Here is a 17622-nt window from a genome sequence, read left to right on the forward strand (position 1 = left end):
CTTATTAGAATACCTGTAGTATTATACCTGCAACCGTATATATATTGAAGAGATATATGCTGAAATGGGTTGGCTAATATGAAACTCACAATTACAAACAAAAAGCCTGAGGAGTGTTAGAGAAGAAGTTGCATGCTAGTTGACGTAACAGACTTAAGTTGTACAGCATTGTTACTAGTGTTGTAAAACCTGAATTGACTCTGCTATTGCAGTAGACTCCAATGACTCTTCAGACGGTATCAGAGATAATGGGAACTGAGATGCTGGAGATTCCGAGACAACAAAGTGTGGAGCTGGATGAACACAGCAGGCCAAGCAGCATCTTAGGAGCACAAAGGCTGACGTTTTGGGTCTAGAGCCTTCATCAGAAAGGGTCTAGGCCTGAAACGTCAGCTTTTGTGCTTCTAAGATGCTGCTTGGCCTGCTGCGTTCATCCAGCTCCACACTCTTCAGATGGTAGCCATCTGAATTTTTGAGTGCATGTGAATTTCAAAATGCCAGCTCTTTTGCTTGAATTAATAAAGCTGGCTAACTCTGATACAGTTTTCCATGAAAAATGGAAATTATTTCATTACATCAGTTCACTAAGACCCAACATCATTTGCGAGCACGCAAGAAATGTAAAGTTGCCAGAATTGAACTGGAAGTGCGAGTGTATTTTAAAAAAAAATTGTGTATTTTTTCTTTAATCTAGACACTATGAAATAAACAGGAATGTGATCATCATCTCAAGAATCATTGAAGGGTTCTGATCTTCTCTTCATGTCTGTAGATTGTGTAAAGATGGAGGACTTGCCTGAACTGTACATCATCTTACAAGGCGAGGTATAACACCAATTCCTTCATTCGCTGTCCACAACCCCCTTTTTCAGTCCTCATTGGCTGCAAAAAAAATTCTACTCATCTCATTTTTCAGGTTGCATCTGTAACAGAATATGGAGCATTTATTAAAATTCCTGGTTGCAAACGGCAAGGTAAAGTATTACTGCAATTCGGTGCAGTGTGTATATTTTACTGTTTTATAGTTAAATATATGTAGGTGGCACTATTAAACTCCACAAATCCTTTCTAGTCAGTGAATAATGTTAAACATATATCATTGTTGATATGGCTGTTGCAACATTTGATATTTCCTGATTTAGAAAATGGCTGGTTCAGTATTTGCTGCTAGTTGGAATTTTTCAAGCTCACTCTTCCAAAGCAAGGTGGCATTCTCAGTGGTAAAGTTAAGAAATTGAGCCAGAGCAGTGAGCTCTGCCAAAGCAGTGAGAGTTACTGAGCTAAATACCCAGTCCCCATGATGATGTGGTCATTGTGGCTAGGATCAATTCACTGCATGCTTGTATTATTTTACAGGTCTGGTCCACAAATCTCACATGTCAGCAAGCCATGTGGATAATCCCTCTGAGATCGTTGATGTTGGAGAAAAGGTCTGGGTTAAAGTAATCGGAAAAGAGGTACAGACAGAAGAGGCTGCACAGTTTCAAAGCTGTATGCAATCTTGAGATTGTTATTTTTTCTCAGTTTACTTCTGCTGATCTGTGAAATTATTTGCTGATTTTGCAAAGTTCAGAATTTAATAGATGTTGATTATAAATGGATGAACAATTTTGCGTGTCACAGTGCGTGTAAAACCCTTTCAATTCAAGCATGTTTATTGAAATTGAAAATGCTGAAGTTACGTGCTCAGCCATTATCTGGGAGATGTTTGCAACCATTCATTGCAATTAGAACAGTTAGAAAAGGCACAAAAGCAGGGAGAGAGGATGGTGGATCAAAATGTAAGGATTTGTAGGGCTGAAAGCAGGAGAAATTGAATGACTAAATGAGAAAATTAATTTATCATGGTCACATATTTTCAAAATTTTTGTGACAACTGTTTGTGAAGATTCTGCATTGTTTTACATTTTTTAAAAATCTGACTGATTACCATCTCTTTTTACTTTGTTCCTTTAAACTCGCCTGCCTTCCAGCCCATTACAGAGCTTCCCATTTGTTATTTATCTCATCAAAATTCTGGAAATACTCAGCAGGTCTGGCAGGTTTGTCAAGGAAGAAAGCAAAAATAACTAACTTTTCAGCTCGGTGACGTCTCATTTAGAACTGGAGCAGGTTTAAAAACCTGCTGCATCTCTAAATACCCGTACGGACATGGAAGGGCAGGGTGGGCAGTCAGTCACGCTTAAGCTTGTGCTTCTTCACATTATACATTCCCTGCTCTTTACATGTTTATTGCAGCAGTTTTTTTTTGTTTTGGTGAACCTCTTGTGTATGATGTGACTATAATTAAAACTAAACTTTTGTTTTAAGGTAAAGGATGGCAAAGTCAAGCTTTCCCTTTCAATGAAGTCTGTTAATCAGGGATCTGGGAAGGACCTCGATCCAAATAACGTTATTCTTGAGTATGTGTTTTTGATCATGGCTTTGGCTTGTTTCCTTGTAGTGTAGTATAATAATTGTGAAAGATTGAATCAGTGCACAATGATTCAATGATCTGTTGATCAGCTTCCCAGAGCCTGGGATTTTTTGACCATTTGGCAGATACTGAGATCTTTCTCAGCATACGTTTTTTCTTTGTATTTTCTGTGGTCCAAATAAATAAATTGGTGAATGGAGAGAGATGAATAGAGTTCCAGATTTATGATGTTGTATGGCACATAAATGGAGTTTAGCTCTTACATTTGGACGATGCATAGAAGAGAAAACGGAGGATGAATAGAAATGATATTATTTTCCGCAGGGGGTTAATTCTACTTTTATGGGATTTTGTTTGTAGCCAGGATGAGAGGAGGAAGCGCAAGTTCAAAGACTTTACAGGGCAGAAGATAAAACTTGAAGCAGTTCTAAACACAGTTTGCAAAAAATGTGGATGTAAAGGTAATGTAATATGACCTAATTGCTTTTTGTTTACTGTTGAGAGTTTATAAATTAAAAGTTTAAATTCATCCTTTTGGGGGTGTTGGTAAATGCTGTTAATTATAGCTACACAAAAACCGAAAGAATTGCTGATGCTATTAATCAAAAATAAGAACAGAAATTGCTTGAAAAGCTGGAAGTGGACAGGTCTGAGGAAGGGTCAGCGGACATGAAACATTAATTCAGATTTCTCTGAACAGATGCTGCCAGACCTGTTGAGGTTTTCCAGTAGTTTTTGATTTTGCTTTTGTAATTATAGGTGCAGTCAGTTAAGGGTCAGTACATTTCTTGTGCATAACAAGCTCCAGGACGCGAAGTGGTTTTGCATCCTTTTTTAAGATTGATACCCATCTAAGGATGAAAATACATTGTAGCCGTAGTGCCATTGAGTTGCACAACAGGAAAGAAATCTTTCAATCCAACTTGTCCAAGCTGACTAGATAGCCTGAATTAATATTGTCCCATTTGGCCCATTTCCCTTTAAACCCTTCCTATTTGTGTATCCATCCAGAAGCCTTTTAATTGTTATTGTATCAGCCTCCACCACTACTTCTGGCAGGTCGTCCCATACAGGCACCACCCACTGCATGAAACGTTGCCCATTAGATCCCTTTTATATCTTCCGCTCCCACCTTAAACTTGTGCCCTCTAGTTCTAGACTCCCCTACCCTTGGGGAAAGAAACTGTGGCTGTTCACCCTCTTCATGTCCTTAATGATTTTATAGCTCAAACCTCCAACATCCTCGTAAATCTTTTATGCCACCTTTCAAATTTAACATCTTTCTTTTTGCAGGGAAACCAGATTTAAATGCATTATTCCCAAATTGGCCTTACCAATATCCTGCACAACCACAACATGACATCCCAATTCCTGTACTTAATGCAATGACCAATAAAGGCAAGCGTACCAAACGCTGCCTTCCCTACCTTTGTAAACTTGCGACTCCACCTTCAATGAGCTATGAACCGGAACCCCAAGGTCTCTTTGCACAACAACACTCCCAGGACCCTACCATTATAAGTCCCTACCATTAAATGTATAAGTCCTTGAGGGATTCACTCAATCCCAGTTGGCGATACCTGCCATATACTGTCTTCTTTTTTCTTTACCAGACCCTTAATTTCTCTAGTCATCCAGTATTCCCTATACCAAACAGCCTTGACTTTCACACAAATAGGAACATACTGCCTCTAGACACTTGCTACTTCATTTTTGGAGACTTCCCACTTTCCGCCCATTTTTTTTGCATGCAAATGACCTCTCCCAATGAACTTTTTGAAAATTCTTGCTTAATACTGTTAAAATTGGCCTTACTCCAATTTAAAACTTTAACTTTTAGAACTTTTTAACTTGAACTTAGGTTTATTCTTTCGTACTGGTACGGAGCAATTTATCTTTGTACTGATGATTTTGTTTTCTTTGGTCTTTCACGGGATGTGGATGGCTCTGGAACTTCTAGAATTTGTTTCCTATACTTCATTGTCTCTGACCTGAGTGTCTTGCTAGGCTAATTCAGAGGGTCATATGCAGTCAACAACATTGCTGTGGATCCAGTGTCACACAGGTCAGTCATGTTGATGGCAGATTCCTCTCCTAAAAGTCATTACTGAATGAGGTGGGTTTTTACAACAGTTGCTGGAAATTGTCATGGCCCTGTCTAGTAATTGAGTTTAAATTCCATAGTCCACAATGTCCTTGGATTTGAAGCCAAGGACGTTATCCTGACCTCAGGATTACTGGTCCAGAGGAAATAAGATGGAAAAATTCTCATTTGATGGTAGAACATGCTGTGAAATGGGGTTATAAGCTGATCTACCCATAGGAACCTGCTCCTTGACATGAGCTGTTATGCAGTGGAAAATTCACTGTTACCAAGCTAATAAGGGGAAATTTGATTAAATTATTCTGGCTGATGACTGAGTGACGCTTTTCCCAGCTCACCTGCCTCAACACAGCACACTCAAAGGAAATGCATGCTTAAGGGCAGGTTTGACCCCAGTGTTGATGGGCCCAGTTGTGATAGATTAGCCTGGTGCAATCACGTGTGAATTAACTTTCACTTAGGAAAGTCGCATTTCTTGTCTCTTGTAAAGTGAAACTTTGTGTTTTAACAAAAATGCCTGAGAACTTCAGAAGGACCTTTTGAATAACTTTATTCTCTTTCGTAGGACATTTTGCAAAAGACTGCTTCATGCAGCCTGGGGGTGTTAAATACAGCCTTGTTTCTGATGATGAGGTGGAACCAGCTGACTGCTCCAGCCAATCTGAATTTCAGCCTCCAAAGAAGAAAAAGAAGGTAGTCATTTATTTAGCGATCGCATATTCAGTCTGTAATTTCAAATATCTGAGAGAGCTGTGCTCACTAGCATGCAAAATGCCAAATAGTTTAGTTAATGGATATGACTTTGTTACATGCGGTATGGTCAGGCTTATGTTTGACTGCCAGAACATTTGTTGCTGGGTTAGAAATTTAGTGATTTGCTGTGTTTTGTCCTTGCCCTGTTCAGATGCAGTTTAGAAGCATTGACCTGGCCAGTAATGTCCTGATTCATGGCCTGTTAGGTTGGAGATTCTGTCGAGCTTATACTTTTTAAATTCTTTTGTTGGAAATGAACATTTGTAGCAAAATCAGCATTTATTGCCTGTCCCTAATTGCCTTCGGGACGATGATAAAGAACTACTTTGAACCAGTGCAGTCCCCATGATGGAAGTATGCACATTTTGGTTAGGGAGGAAGTTCAAGAATTTGACCCAGCAACAGCGCTGGAATGGTGATGTCATCCCAAACCAGGACCATGTATAGCTTGGAGAGGAACTTGCAAATCATGGTGTTCCCATGCTTCTGCTGTCCTTCTATTTGTAAGTGGTAGTGTTCGCAGGTTTGGAAGGTATTCAAGGCTTGGTCAACATCTTCTGACCACTGTTCTTGTCTTGAGATGACAAGTAAAAGGGAAAATAATTAGGATCATTTGTTGTCCAGGTTAATCATTGCTACAAATCAGAATGTAGTGTTGTGGTAATGTAGTGTTACAATAAATTTATTCATTAGTTGCAGGTTATGGCCAGGCATGGGTGATGCATTCGCTTAGAATGTACTCTTTAAGGCATTGAACATTTTAAGATGCAGGTAAATAAAGATTCATGAGTTACTGTAACATTAGGAAAATTATATTTTGGGTGTACTTTATTGAAGGTGTCATTTCAACCAGTGTTTTGCATCGTTTCATTTCACACGTGAGTGAGAGTTCCACGGTGTAAAACTCTCTAATTTGAGTGAATACTTTTGATGGTAATGTAGTTATACTCAGCACAAGTAGAATTCCACAATCCAGTCTCAAAAAAATGATGCACATGAACTAAAAAGGGTTGGTGGTAGAACTGATTCTTGAGGAAACCCATTGATTTGACATCTCTGTGCATTCGTGAGGTGAATCACGTAATTCTGTAAGATTGGAAGCAATACAGTAATTCGGTTAAGGAGCTGGCACAAATAAAGGAATAATTTAGACTACAGCCCTCTTGAAGAATTAACACACAAGAATTGTAGTTCTGCAGTGTTTATGAGTAGTTTATTGCCATGTCTAAGAAGTCATTTACAGGAAGTCACAGCCAGTTTCAGGTCAATCCCTTTCTGACGTGATGTATGCATACATCCACTTTCTAGCACACTGAAGTGAACACCAAGTAGGAACTGTATCTGAGTTTTGTCTTTCCAGCCGACGAATGATTTGATTTCATTCTCTTTGACAAAGCACTCAAGGATCATCAAGATTTCAAGAAAGAAGCAAGCACAGGGATCTATAAAACTGCATTCAACTATACTTGCTGCTATAAGATTGTAGAAAATCAGTTTAAATTTGTTAGTAAAATGGAGTGTGATGAAAGATGCATATTTTATATATAGATACATTGTGTGCAATTTGGATTTCAAAGTAGCAGCAGTGAATTTTTGCTATTTCTGTGATGTGTTTTTTTACACAAGAAATAGTCAGGAGGTCATAGAGTCATCGTCCTAGAGCTGTTCAGCATAGAAAAAGACACTGTGTCAACTCGTCCATGCCGACCAGATATCCTAAATTAATGTAGTCCCATTTAGACCAAAAGGGCAAAGAGCAAATCGCACAGAGACTGACCCTTCGGTCCGCGAAGCCCGAGCCAACACATTTTGCTCCTCCATATTAATACTGCCTTCATTTATGGGATCTGTATCCCTCTATTCCCTTCCTATTCACGTATTCATCCAGGTATTTCTGTTGTGTCTGTTTCCACCACCACCTCTGGCACAGCATTCTAGGCACTCACCACCCTTTGTGTGAAAACATGTCCTGCACATCTCTCTTAAATTTCCCCGCTCATGCCTTGGTTCTGTGTCCCCTACTAACTGACCACTCCAGCATGGGGCAAAAGCCTCATACTTTCCACTCCATCCATGCCATTCACAATTTTGTAAACTTCTGTCAGGTCGTCCCTCAACCTCCTGCATTCCAATTAAAATAGACCCAGTCTATCCAACCTTTGTTCATAGCTAAAATTCCCCCATACTAGGCAATATTTTGCGGTGGCTGTTCCTGTGGCTTCTCCAAAGCATCCACATCCTTGTGGTAGTGTGGTGACTAGAACTGTATGCAATATTCTATGTGTGGCCTAACTAGAGTTCTATAAAGCTGCAGTCCTTATTCTTATACTGAGTGCTACTGCCACATAGTCAAGCATTCCATAGGCATTTTTTATTACCTTTGGTATCTGCATAGCCATCTTCAGTGATCTGTGGACCTGCACACCAATAACCCTCTGCATATCAATACACCATGGGGTTCTGCCATTCACTGTATAATATCTGCCTGTACTTGACCTTGCAAAATGCTTCACCTCACATTTATCAGGATTAATCTGGTTCTGCCATTTCTGTGGCCATGCCTCTAACTGATCTATATCCTGCAGTATCCTCTGACAGTCCTCCTCACCACCTGCAACTCTACTGATCTTTGTATCATCTGCAAACTTACTAACGAGATCACCTCCGTTTTCCATCAAATCATTTCTGTAGATCACAGACCCAGCACTGATCTCTGTGGAACGCCACTAGTCACAGATCTCCATTCTGAAAAGCATCCTTCCACTGCTACCTTCTGTTTCCTAATACTAAGTCAGTTCTGTACCCATATTGACAGCTCAACCCGATACCACGTGATTTCACCTTTTATACCAGTCTTCCATCAGGGACCTTGTCAAGGGCTTTGCTGGAATCCATGTAGTCAACATAAACCGCTTTTCCCTCTTCATTCATTTTCATCACCTCCTCACTCGACCAAGTTAGTGAGGCATGACCTCCACTGCACAAAACTGTGTGCTTTTTATCGCTAATCAGTCCATTTGCTTCTAAATATTTTATAGGTTTTGCCCCTGAGAGTCCTTTCCAATAATTTCCCTACCAATGACATGAGGTTCACAGGCCTGTAATTTCCTGGATTATCCCTGTTACCCTTTTTTTTAAACAGTGGGAGAACATTAGCTTATTCTCCAGTCCTCTGGAACCTGACCTGTGGCCAAAAAGGATATAAAGATATCTATCAATGCAGTTTGTTGTCTTGCGTCCCTCAGTATTCTGGGATAGATCCCGTCAGGACCCGGGGACTAATCTTAATCTCTATGTTAATACTTTTTAAGACACACACAATTGCTTCCTTTTTAATAGCTCACAAATTCGACGCTCCCTTCCCGGAGATCCTCCTCCACCTATGCCTGCCCTTTTGTGAATACTGATACAAAGTATTCATTTAGGACCTCACCTACCTCTTCTGGTTCTATGCATACATACATTCCTCCTTTGTCCTCAAGTGGGCCAACCCTTTCCCGGCTACCCTCTTGCTTTTTATATATGTATGCAAAGTCTTGGGATTCTCCCTAATCCTGTTTTTGTTAACGACTTTTCATGAGCCCCTTTGGCCCTTCTAATTCTTTGCTTAGGTTCTTTCCTACTTTCCTTATATAATTAAAGGGCCTTGTCAGTTCCTGTCCTCCTAGACCTTAAATATGCTTCCTTTCTTTTGACTAAGGTCATGACATTGTTGGTCATTCCAAGGTTTGTGTAACTTGCCATGTCTGTCCTTCAGTCTTCCAGGAATGTGCTGCCCCTAAACTCTTACCGACTGTTGTTTGAAAAACTCCCAAAAGTCCAATGGGGATTTACCCTCAAACAGCCTCCATTCAACACTTTTCACTTCCTGACTAATATTGTTGTAGTTTGCCTTCCCCCAAGGACTGCTGTTATCCGTGTTCTCAAGTAACTTAAAACTTGTGGTCACTACTCCCAAAGTGTTCTGCCCACTGAAACTTCACTCACCTGGCTAGGCTGATTTCCCAAAACTAGGTCCAGTATAACCCTTTCCCTGGTTTGACTGATTGTATACTGTGTCAAGAAATCTTCCTGAATGGTTCTTGCAAATTCTGCTCCATTCAAACCCCTAGCACGAAGTGAGTTGCAGTCAATACAGGGAAAGTTAAAATTATCCACCGCAACAATCCTGCAGTGTTTAGATCTTTCTAAAATCTGACTACATATTCTCTGCTCTAACTCACGCTGGCTGTTGGGAGGCCTGTAGTATAGCCCCATCCTTGTGATTTTCACCTTTCCTATTCCTGAGGTCTACCCATGCAGCCTTGTCGCACAAGTCCTCTGATATATCCTCCCTGAGTACAACTGCGAGATACCCCTTTACCAGCAATGCAACTCCCCACCCTTTTATATCCCTTTTTATCACACCTGAAACATTTAAATCCTGGGACATTTCACTGCCAGTCCTGTCCTCTTCCAGCAAATTCTCCATGATCGCAATAGCATCATAGCTCTTAAAAACTAACTGATGCTCTGGGTTCATCTACCTTGCCAGCATTTGGCTGATTTATCCCTTTAAACCCTTCCTAATCATATGTCCATCCAGATACTTTTTAAATGTTGTAATCGTATCAGCATCCACCGTTTCCTTTGGCAGCTCATTCCATACGTGTACCACCCTCTGTGAAAATGTTACCCCTTAGGTCCCTTTTTAAATCTTTTCCATCTCACCTTAAACCTATGCCCTCTAGTTTTGGACACCTCCCACCCTGGGCAAAAGACCTTGGCTATTCACCCGACCCATGCCCCTCGTGATTTTATATCCCTCTGTAAGGCCATTCCTTTGTCTCCAATGCTCCACAGGAAATAGTCCCAGTTTATTCAGCCTCTCCCTATAACTCCAACCCTCCAAACCTGGCAACATCCTTGTAAATCTTTTCTGAACCTTTTCAAGTTTAACAACATTAGAGGGAGGCAATGGCCTAGTGGTACTATTGCCAGACTACTAATCCAGAAACCAGCTTTCCCTCTTCCAGCGAAGCTTCCATAATCGCAATAATGCCATAGCTCCAAGTGAGATAGGAAGATCTGCTGATGTTGGAGTCAGATGACTATTTTCTGAAGAAGGGCCCTGACCCGAAACATCAGCTTTCCTGCTCCTCTGATGCTACCTGGCAAAGCTCCAAGTACAAATCAAAGCTTGGGGTTTATCTGCCTTCCCTGCATTTGGCCCATATTCCTGTTTAAACCCTTCCTACTGATAAGTACCAATCCAGATGCCTTTTAAATATTGTAATTGTACCAGCCTCCACCACTTCCTCTGGCAGCTCGTTCCATACATGTACCACTCTCTGCGTGAACCCGCCAGGTCCCCATTATATCTTTTCCCTTTTGCCTTAAAGTTATGCCCTCTAGTATTGGACTCCCCCACCCCAGGGAAAAGATCTTGTCTATTTGCCCTGTCCATGCACCTCATGACTTTATAAACCTCTAAGGTCACCCCTCAGCTTCCAATGCTCCTGGGAAAGTAGCCCCAGCCTATTCAGCGCCTCTGTAGAGACCAAACCCTCCAATCCTGGCAACATCCTTTTAAATCTTTCTGAACCCCTTTAAGTTCCACAACATCCTTCCTATAGCAGGGAGACCAATATTGAATGCAGTATTTCAAAAGCTGCCTAACCAATGTTCTGTCCAGCTGCAACCTGACCTCAGTGCACCAACCAATAAAGGCAAGCATACCAAACGCCTACTTCACTATCCTGTCTGCCTGTGACTCCAGTTTCAAGGAACTATGACCCTGCACTCCAAGATTTCTTTGTTAAGCAATTCTCCCCAGTACCTTAACATTAAATGAATAAGCCCTGCCCTGTTTAGTCTTTCCAAAATACAGCATCTCCCATTTATCTAAGTTAAATTCCATCTGTGACTTCTCAATCCATTGGCCCTTCTGATCAATATTCCATTGTACTCCCTGCCATGAGAAGGATGTTGTGAGACTTAAGAGTGCAGAAAATATTTACAAGGATGTTGTCAGGGTTGGAGAGTTTGAGCTGGAGGGAGAGGATAAATAGGGTGGTGCTATTTTCCCTGGGATGCCAGATGCTGAGGGGTGACATTATAGAGGTTTATAAAATCATGAGGGGCATGGAATAGGATGAATAGCCAAGTTCTTTTCCCTGGGGTGCAGGAGTCCGGAACTAGAGGGCATAGGTTTAAGGTGAAAGGGGAAATATTTACAAGGGACTTAATGGGCCACCTTTTCACGCAGAGGGTGGCGTGCATATAGAATGAGCTGCCAGAGGAAGCGGTGGAGGCTGGTACAACTTTGACATTTAAAAGGCATCTTGATGGATACATGAATAATCAGGTTTTAGAGGGGTAGGGGAGAAATGTTGCCAAATGGGACTAGATTTATTTAGGATATTTGGTCAGCAAGGCTGATTTGGACTAAAGGTTCTGTTTCCATGCTCTCTGACTCGTTTTCCCAATGCTGGTGCAAATAAAGGTTTGATCTTCTACAGGATAAAGTAAAGAAACAGAAGAAAAGTAAAGGCAAGTTACCTTTGTCCGATTCTAATTCTTCTGAATCGTTGGACTCCAACAGTGAGGAGGACCATCCAGCCCTCCAGGCACGTAAGCATTCGGAAAAGATTGAACGATCACACAAGAAGAAAAAGTATAAAAAGCACAAGCATAAGAAATCCAAAAAGAGAGATTAAGTCATAGTACCTAGTGCAGAAAACTGGAAATTTTACATTTTGTGATCAAGCTGTGTATGAAATCTCCTCTCAAACAGTTTGGAATGATGTATTCTTATTTTCTTAGTAATTTCCTCTTATTGTATTTGCTCTCAAGTCTGAGCTGAATTTTGAAATACACCAAATGTGTTATTTTGTTGTGGCAAAAGGTTATTACAAAATGAAACCGATTATTTATTTTATCTTTAAATATTTTCTATGTCATGTACATTGCATAATGGTTTGGACTGATGAATGGTGAAATTTGGATGATAAATTAAATCCCTTGCCCGTGTAACTACATTGAGTGTAAATAATGTAGAAATACTTAATCTAAGTTGTCCAAAATTCCTCTATCCCCTATTTTAATGAAGTTGTAAACTACTTATTTTGAATGAAATAGCATCTTCATTTAAAAAACAAGGCAAAAGGAAAAAGAATTTGTCACCAGTATAGTAAACATTCATACACTAGCACCATGTTATCAGTTCACTGCAGTGCCTTGTTAATATTCAATGATTTTGTTACATTACCATATCTGTAATATAACTAAAATGATTTTAGTAGAATGGGTTTAGCTTTGATTGTTAGTTAGAGATCAACCCTTTTCAATGAATAGAATGTTTAAAAGCGTATGTTCAATTACAAAGCAGTGTAGCAGATTGAGATATTGCTGGAACATCCTGTGTTGGTAATGTATGTTACCCTTTCCACAGTGCCAGATCTATTAGGTTTCTCCAGCATGTTCTCTTTCTATTCCAGAGTCCCAGAATCTGCAGTATTCTCCTTCAATTGTTTATATTGGTGTACTTTGGTTTAAAGGAACAGCGGTCATAGCCCTGTGTTGTGTCATTAGAGTGAGTGGTGATTCTAACCTGAGGGTCACCACACCTTTGTTTGGACAAGGTTGAGAAAGCAGGGCCTTCTGATGATCTCGGCCAGTACTGGACTCATACTCGCGCTGCTGGCATCACTCTGCATCACAAGCCAGCGTTCCAGCCAGCTGTGCTAACCAACTGACTGTTGCATGTCCGTCCTCCCCAACTCTATATAAGCATGTGAAGTTTTGTTTCTTTTTAATTTTTTTTTCAAATATAATCATTTCGTGTACTCTGTATATCAGGCAAAACTAACCCCATAAGTAGATTGCAGGTTTGACATGTTTCAGAAATGAGTGCAGGGCTAGGGGTATGGCAAGCTCTGTGGATCTGTTACGTTGGTAGGCAAATTGAAGGGGATTCAGGTGCACTGGGAGACTGGTGTTGATGTGGGTCATGCTGAGCTTTTCAAAGTACTTGATGATTATTGAGGTCAGAGCGACTGAGTGGTTGTCATTTAAGGCAGATGTTGATTGATTTGCGTTCTGAACAGCAACATCCAGCGTCGTCTTATTTTCCAGTTAATAAACAGAGGTTAAGTCCTTCACACTTTGATAGTTCAGATGTGGACACAATGTTTAATCACCCAACTATGCTCAAGTCACACACAGTTATAGTTGCTTTTGGAAAAATTGTCCCCTTTCTTTACTTTGGTTACCAGGGGTAAGTGGGAATGTGAGGCGGTAGTTATGATCAAATCAACCTTCATTTTATTGAGTGGTGGAGCAGGCATCTGGGGCTGAATGGCCCATTTGGTGGGGTGGGAGTGTGGGGTTGGGGGTAGGGGTGGTCTAGGGCCTGGGAGGTGAGGGAGAGGGGTAGCAGAATGCTGGTGATAGGTGGGCATCAGTCACATTAAGTTATAATCTTCATTAATAAGACTCTTCCTGTCAGCAGTTGCATTCCCAGTTGCTTTATGTACTTGAGTACCTCTATACTTATTCTTGTTTCTTGCTGACCTTGTGTCTCTTTATAAAAGTTCCGATCACAGTTCCCTAATGATTCACTGTTGATATTAAGTACCAGTCTGTCTACTCCACTTAAATTTTACTCATTTTGTCTAACACGAATGGCTCAACCCTTTGGATAGTTTTACAACTGTTTTTCTTCCATTAGTTTATGTGTGTTCTTGAAACTTTCCCTTTAAATTTTTTGGATTTGAGGTCAGAATTATTGAACATTTTACTGTTTACTTCCAGGCTTCTTGACTGCAACATTATTTGCTTTTCTGGATTTTGCACTGTCATCCATCTGCCATATGTTACCATTTTGTAGTTTGTCTATTTCAAACAAGTTTCCAGAGAATAGAGGTGTGACATATTCTTAAAAACGACTGAAAATGTTGAGTAGTAAAGTGGTGTTTGTTTTATTGGCTGCTGTTAAATATATTTCATTTACATTAACAGTGAAGAAGAGAATCAGTCACACATAGCAAAAGGACATGCTGTTTCTTGGAGTATTTAAATTAACACAGTATAGAAATATGTAATAGACACGCTTAAACAGGATGCCCTCCCTTGCTCAGTTCCTTATTTAATTCATAATATCGATTAAAATATTTTCTGAAATCCCAGGCAAATATATAAATTATTATACTGAATTGAAAGCTTTTAACAATTGAAATGGTAGCGCATAAATTGTTCAGTTCATGGCTAAGACTGTCATAACAATGAATATAATTTATGAAAGGAAAGAAAAATTAATGAGAAATTGCCCAGTGGCACGGTGATGGCACAGGTTCCTTTCTGGGTAAAAAAGTTGTCCTATGCTGGGAGGCTGACCAAATTGGGCCAATAATATTTGGTGTTTAAAGGAATGAGGGGGTATCTCTCGAAATATGGAAGATTCTGAAGGAGGGGGTGTGACAAGAAAGACATGAATGGTTGTTTCCTCTGGTCAAAACAAATCTAAAACACGGATGCATAGTATTCGGATAAGTGGCTGATCACTTAAGGCTGAGATGAGTAATTAACTCACTCAGTTCTGAATCTTTGCAAGTGTCTACCCCACCTTGCAAGTGCTGTCCCCTTTGGTCAGCTATGAGAATGAGATAGACAGATTATTCACCTCCAAAGCAGTCCAGGAATATGGGGAGTGGATATGAAAGTGGAGCTGATGCAGTAGATCAAAGCTGATTGATAGAATAGGCTTTGATCCACTCGTGTTAATTGTTCTTGTCATCTAATCTAAGGAGTTAATTTGTACACATCTGAATAATTAATCCTGTCTCAGTGGATCATTCAATTACTTAAAAATATGGGTGCTTAATGCACTGTTTATCCAGCAGATTGTCAATGGTGCAGAGTTCCTTCCATCCTCATTCAGTCCTGTATTGAAGAATGGAAATATCCTCTCAGTGAAAGTGTGAGTGTAAGTGTAGAGATGGGACATGTTGTCCGTATTGTAAAATTATACCTGTCCACCATTGTAGTTCAGGAAAACCCGATCTTCCATGGATTTGTACTTGGAGCGAGGCATGTAGATACCGGGTAGCTAGCAGCAAAATAGGCATTTCCAGGATCTAACCCCACAGCCCAATATCCTGTCTTAGGGCTCAGATTTATCACCACTTCCCTGTTCACAGACTCTTGAGCCACTCCCACAATCCATTCAGTTTTGTTCTCCATCTCCACCTTCACCTCCCAGTAATGTCTCCCTGATGTGAGTCCCTCTGCTCCCAAAATGCAGGCACACTTAACAAATCTCTTCTGGGTTTTATAATATGGCTGGCATTGGTCTCCAAGTGTCACACTGGTCTGGTCCTGAAACAGGATGAGCTGGGGATTTGCTGTGATTGGACCCATAGTCAGAGAGGCTGGAGCTGGTGAAAAGTTAAAATAACATGGTCCGTAATTATTGAGAGTGATGTGTGTATATAGCTGGAGAGGAACATAAAAGGGTGATGTCAGGGAGGGAATAGGGCTGAGGAGATTTGAAGTGAAGTATGTGTGTGTGGAAGGACAAGAGAAGAATGGGAGGGAGAGAGAAGGTTCATGTGAAAGAGGGGAAGACATGATTGGAAAGGCAAGGGACAGAAAGAGTCAGAGGGTTTCAAGAGAGCTAGTGTTATGGAAAATAGTGCATTGACTTACTGGTGAAACAGTCTCTAAAAGGAAGAAAAGAGAGCGTGGAACTGGATGGGGAGGATAGAGGACTAAACAGGGCACTACAGTGAGTGTGGAAAGATAGTAAAAATTTTTCAATACTTATGCTCTCTGGGACAGTAATTAGCACAGTTTTGAACTACTGGCAGGGTAGACTCTCAAGAGGTAGTGATATAATACTGTCTAAAAGAGAGTATTTTTGGTAACAGTCAATATTGCTGGAGGCCGTGAAATTTCATGACATAGGGACAAACAGAAGCAAGGAAACCTCCTTATGATTACCACTTACAGACTTCCCTTAGCTAAAGAATACTTATTGTTTTTAAACACTGCTTGGATGAAGTATAGGCTGTAACAAGGGCACAAATTTACTCTCTGTTCTTCCAAAAGGCTGTAGTTAATGAGCTGTCCAAGCCTTGCTGAATGCAAGCCTGCGGATTCGATGAAACAGTCTTTCTACGGAGAGGCCATCTGACATATTGTTAAGATTTAGTTGAGTTGGTGCTCTGCCAAATATCTATTCTGCAACAATCTTCATCAAAACTGCCATTGTTACAGTGCTGTCTCTCCAAACGTAAAGTTTGAATTTTGGTTTCCCCGTCCCCAACATTACTGCAATGGCAATTGCTCAGAAACAGGTTCTGAAGCACATTGGGTCGTGCTGTAGACATGAGGATGCACTTTTTTGCAAACCTGAGATTTCTCTACAGATGGAAGATGTATAAATTCGTCTTACTGTTACTAGCTGTTGCTTTTTTACCACTTTCATTCCCTGCTCTACATTTACGCTACCTCACCTGAAATGAGGGGGAGATGTCATGTTTCCCACTCCTTACTCCCTTTCATACCTCCTCAAGGACAGCTGTGCACCTTTCCACAGTAGAACGAAACCAGGAATGTGTGGATAGCAATATTGTGCTGCATAACCTCAGATTGGATGACTCCTCCCATCATTTTGAAACAGTGATGTCATTGCCCACTGCCTTTTTGATCTCTAAGGTCAACCTCATTGACAATAGTCATGAGGAGGAACTTCTGCTCTCAGACAATAGTGAATCTGTGGAATTCTTTACAATAGATATCTGTGAAACTGGGTCATTAACTATATTCAAGGATGAGATGCAGATTATTATGCACAAAGGGAATTGAGGGTTATAGGAAAGGGAGTAATGTGGAGTTGAGGATTATTAAATCAGACGTAACCTCGAAGAATGGCACTACAGACTCAGTAGGTGACTAAGGTGACTAATACCACTTGACAGATTGACTACCAATTAATATATGTGCTCCAGTATCTGTCTTCCTGATTATTTGTTCTTGTGGCACAATGTAAGTACAAAAAACTCAACATTTCACGTTGCATCAGAGATAAATGGGAACTGCAGATGCTGGAGAATCCGAGATAACAAAGTGTGAGGCTGGATGAACACAGCAGGCCAAGCAGCATCTCAGGAGCACAAAAGCTGACGTTTCGGGCCTAGACCCTTCATCACTCTCACGTTGCAGCTCTCCAGGGGTACTGCGAAGCAGTATATGTTCGAGGTGATAATGCTCAGGTCTTTGAATAGCATTTGATCCCCTGGCCTGACTCAAAGTTAAGAGTCCTGCCACTGAACCACAGCTCGTACCTACCACTGCGTCGAGGTGGTTA

General features: G+C 40.6%; 2 protein-coding genes across 7 annotated transcripts in view; one reads left to right on the plus strand and one right to left on the minus strand.

Moving 5' to 3' along the window:
- The window catches only part of LOC125446548 (gastrula zinc finger protein XlCGF57.1-like), a 71427-nt gene that overhangs the window by 14869 nt on the left and 38936 nt on the right, over positions 1-17622 (minus strand). The window lies entirely within an intron of this gene.
- The window catches only part of zcchc17 (zinc finger, CCHC domain containing 17), a 32923-nt gene that overhangs the window by 12220 nt on the left and 3081 nt on the right, over positions 1-17622 (plus strand). For 5 of the 6 annotated variants that reach the window (XM_048520195.2, XM_048520194.2, XM_048520197.2 and 2 more), the window contains exons 2-8: positions 695-825; positions 917-974; positions 1357-1457; positions 2311-2402; positions 2777-2877; positions 5086-5213; positions 11774-11885. In XM_048520195.2, coding sequence (XP_048376152.1) covers positions 763-825; positions 917-974; positions 1357-1457; positions 2311-2402; positions 2777-2877; positions 5086-5213; positions 11774-11885 — 655 coding nt within the window. In that variant the 5' untranslated portion in view covers positions 695-762. The remainder of the gene's footprint in view (positions 1-694; positions 826-916; positions 975-1356; positions 1458-2310; positions 2403-2776; positions 2878-5085; positions 5214-11773; positions 11886-17622) is intronic. The other variant, XM_048520200.2, reaches the window with a different exon arrangement.

The sequence above is a fragment of the Stegostoma tigrinum genome, chromosome 34 (assembly GCF_030684315.1).
Source record: "Stegostoma tigrinum isolate sSteTig4 chromosome 34, sSteTig4.hap1, whole genome shotgun sequence".
Lineage (NCBI taxonomy): Eukaryota > Metazoa > Chordata > Chondrichthyes > Orectolobiformes > Stegostomatidae > Stegostoma > Stegostoma tigrinum.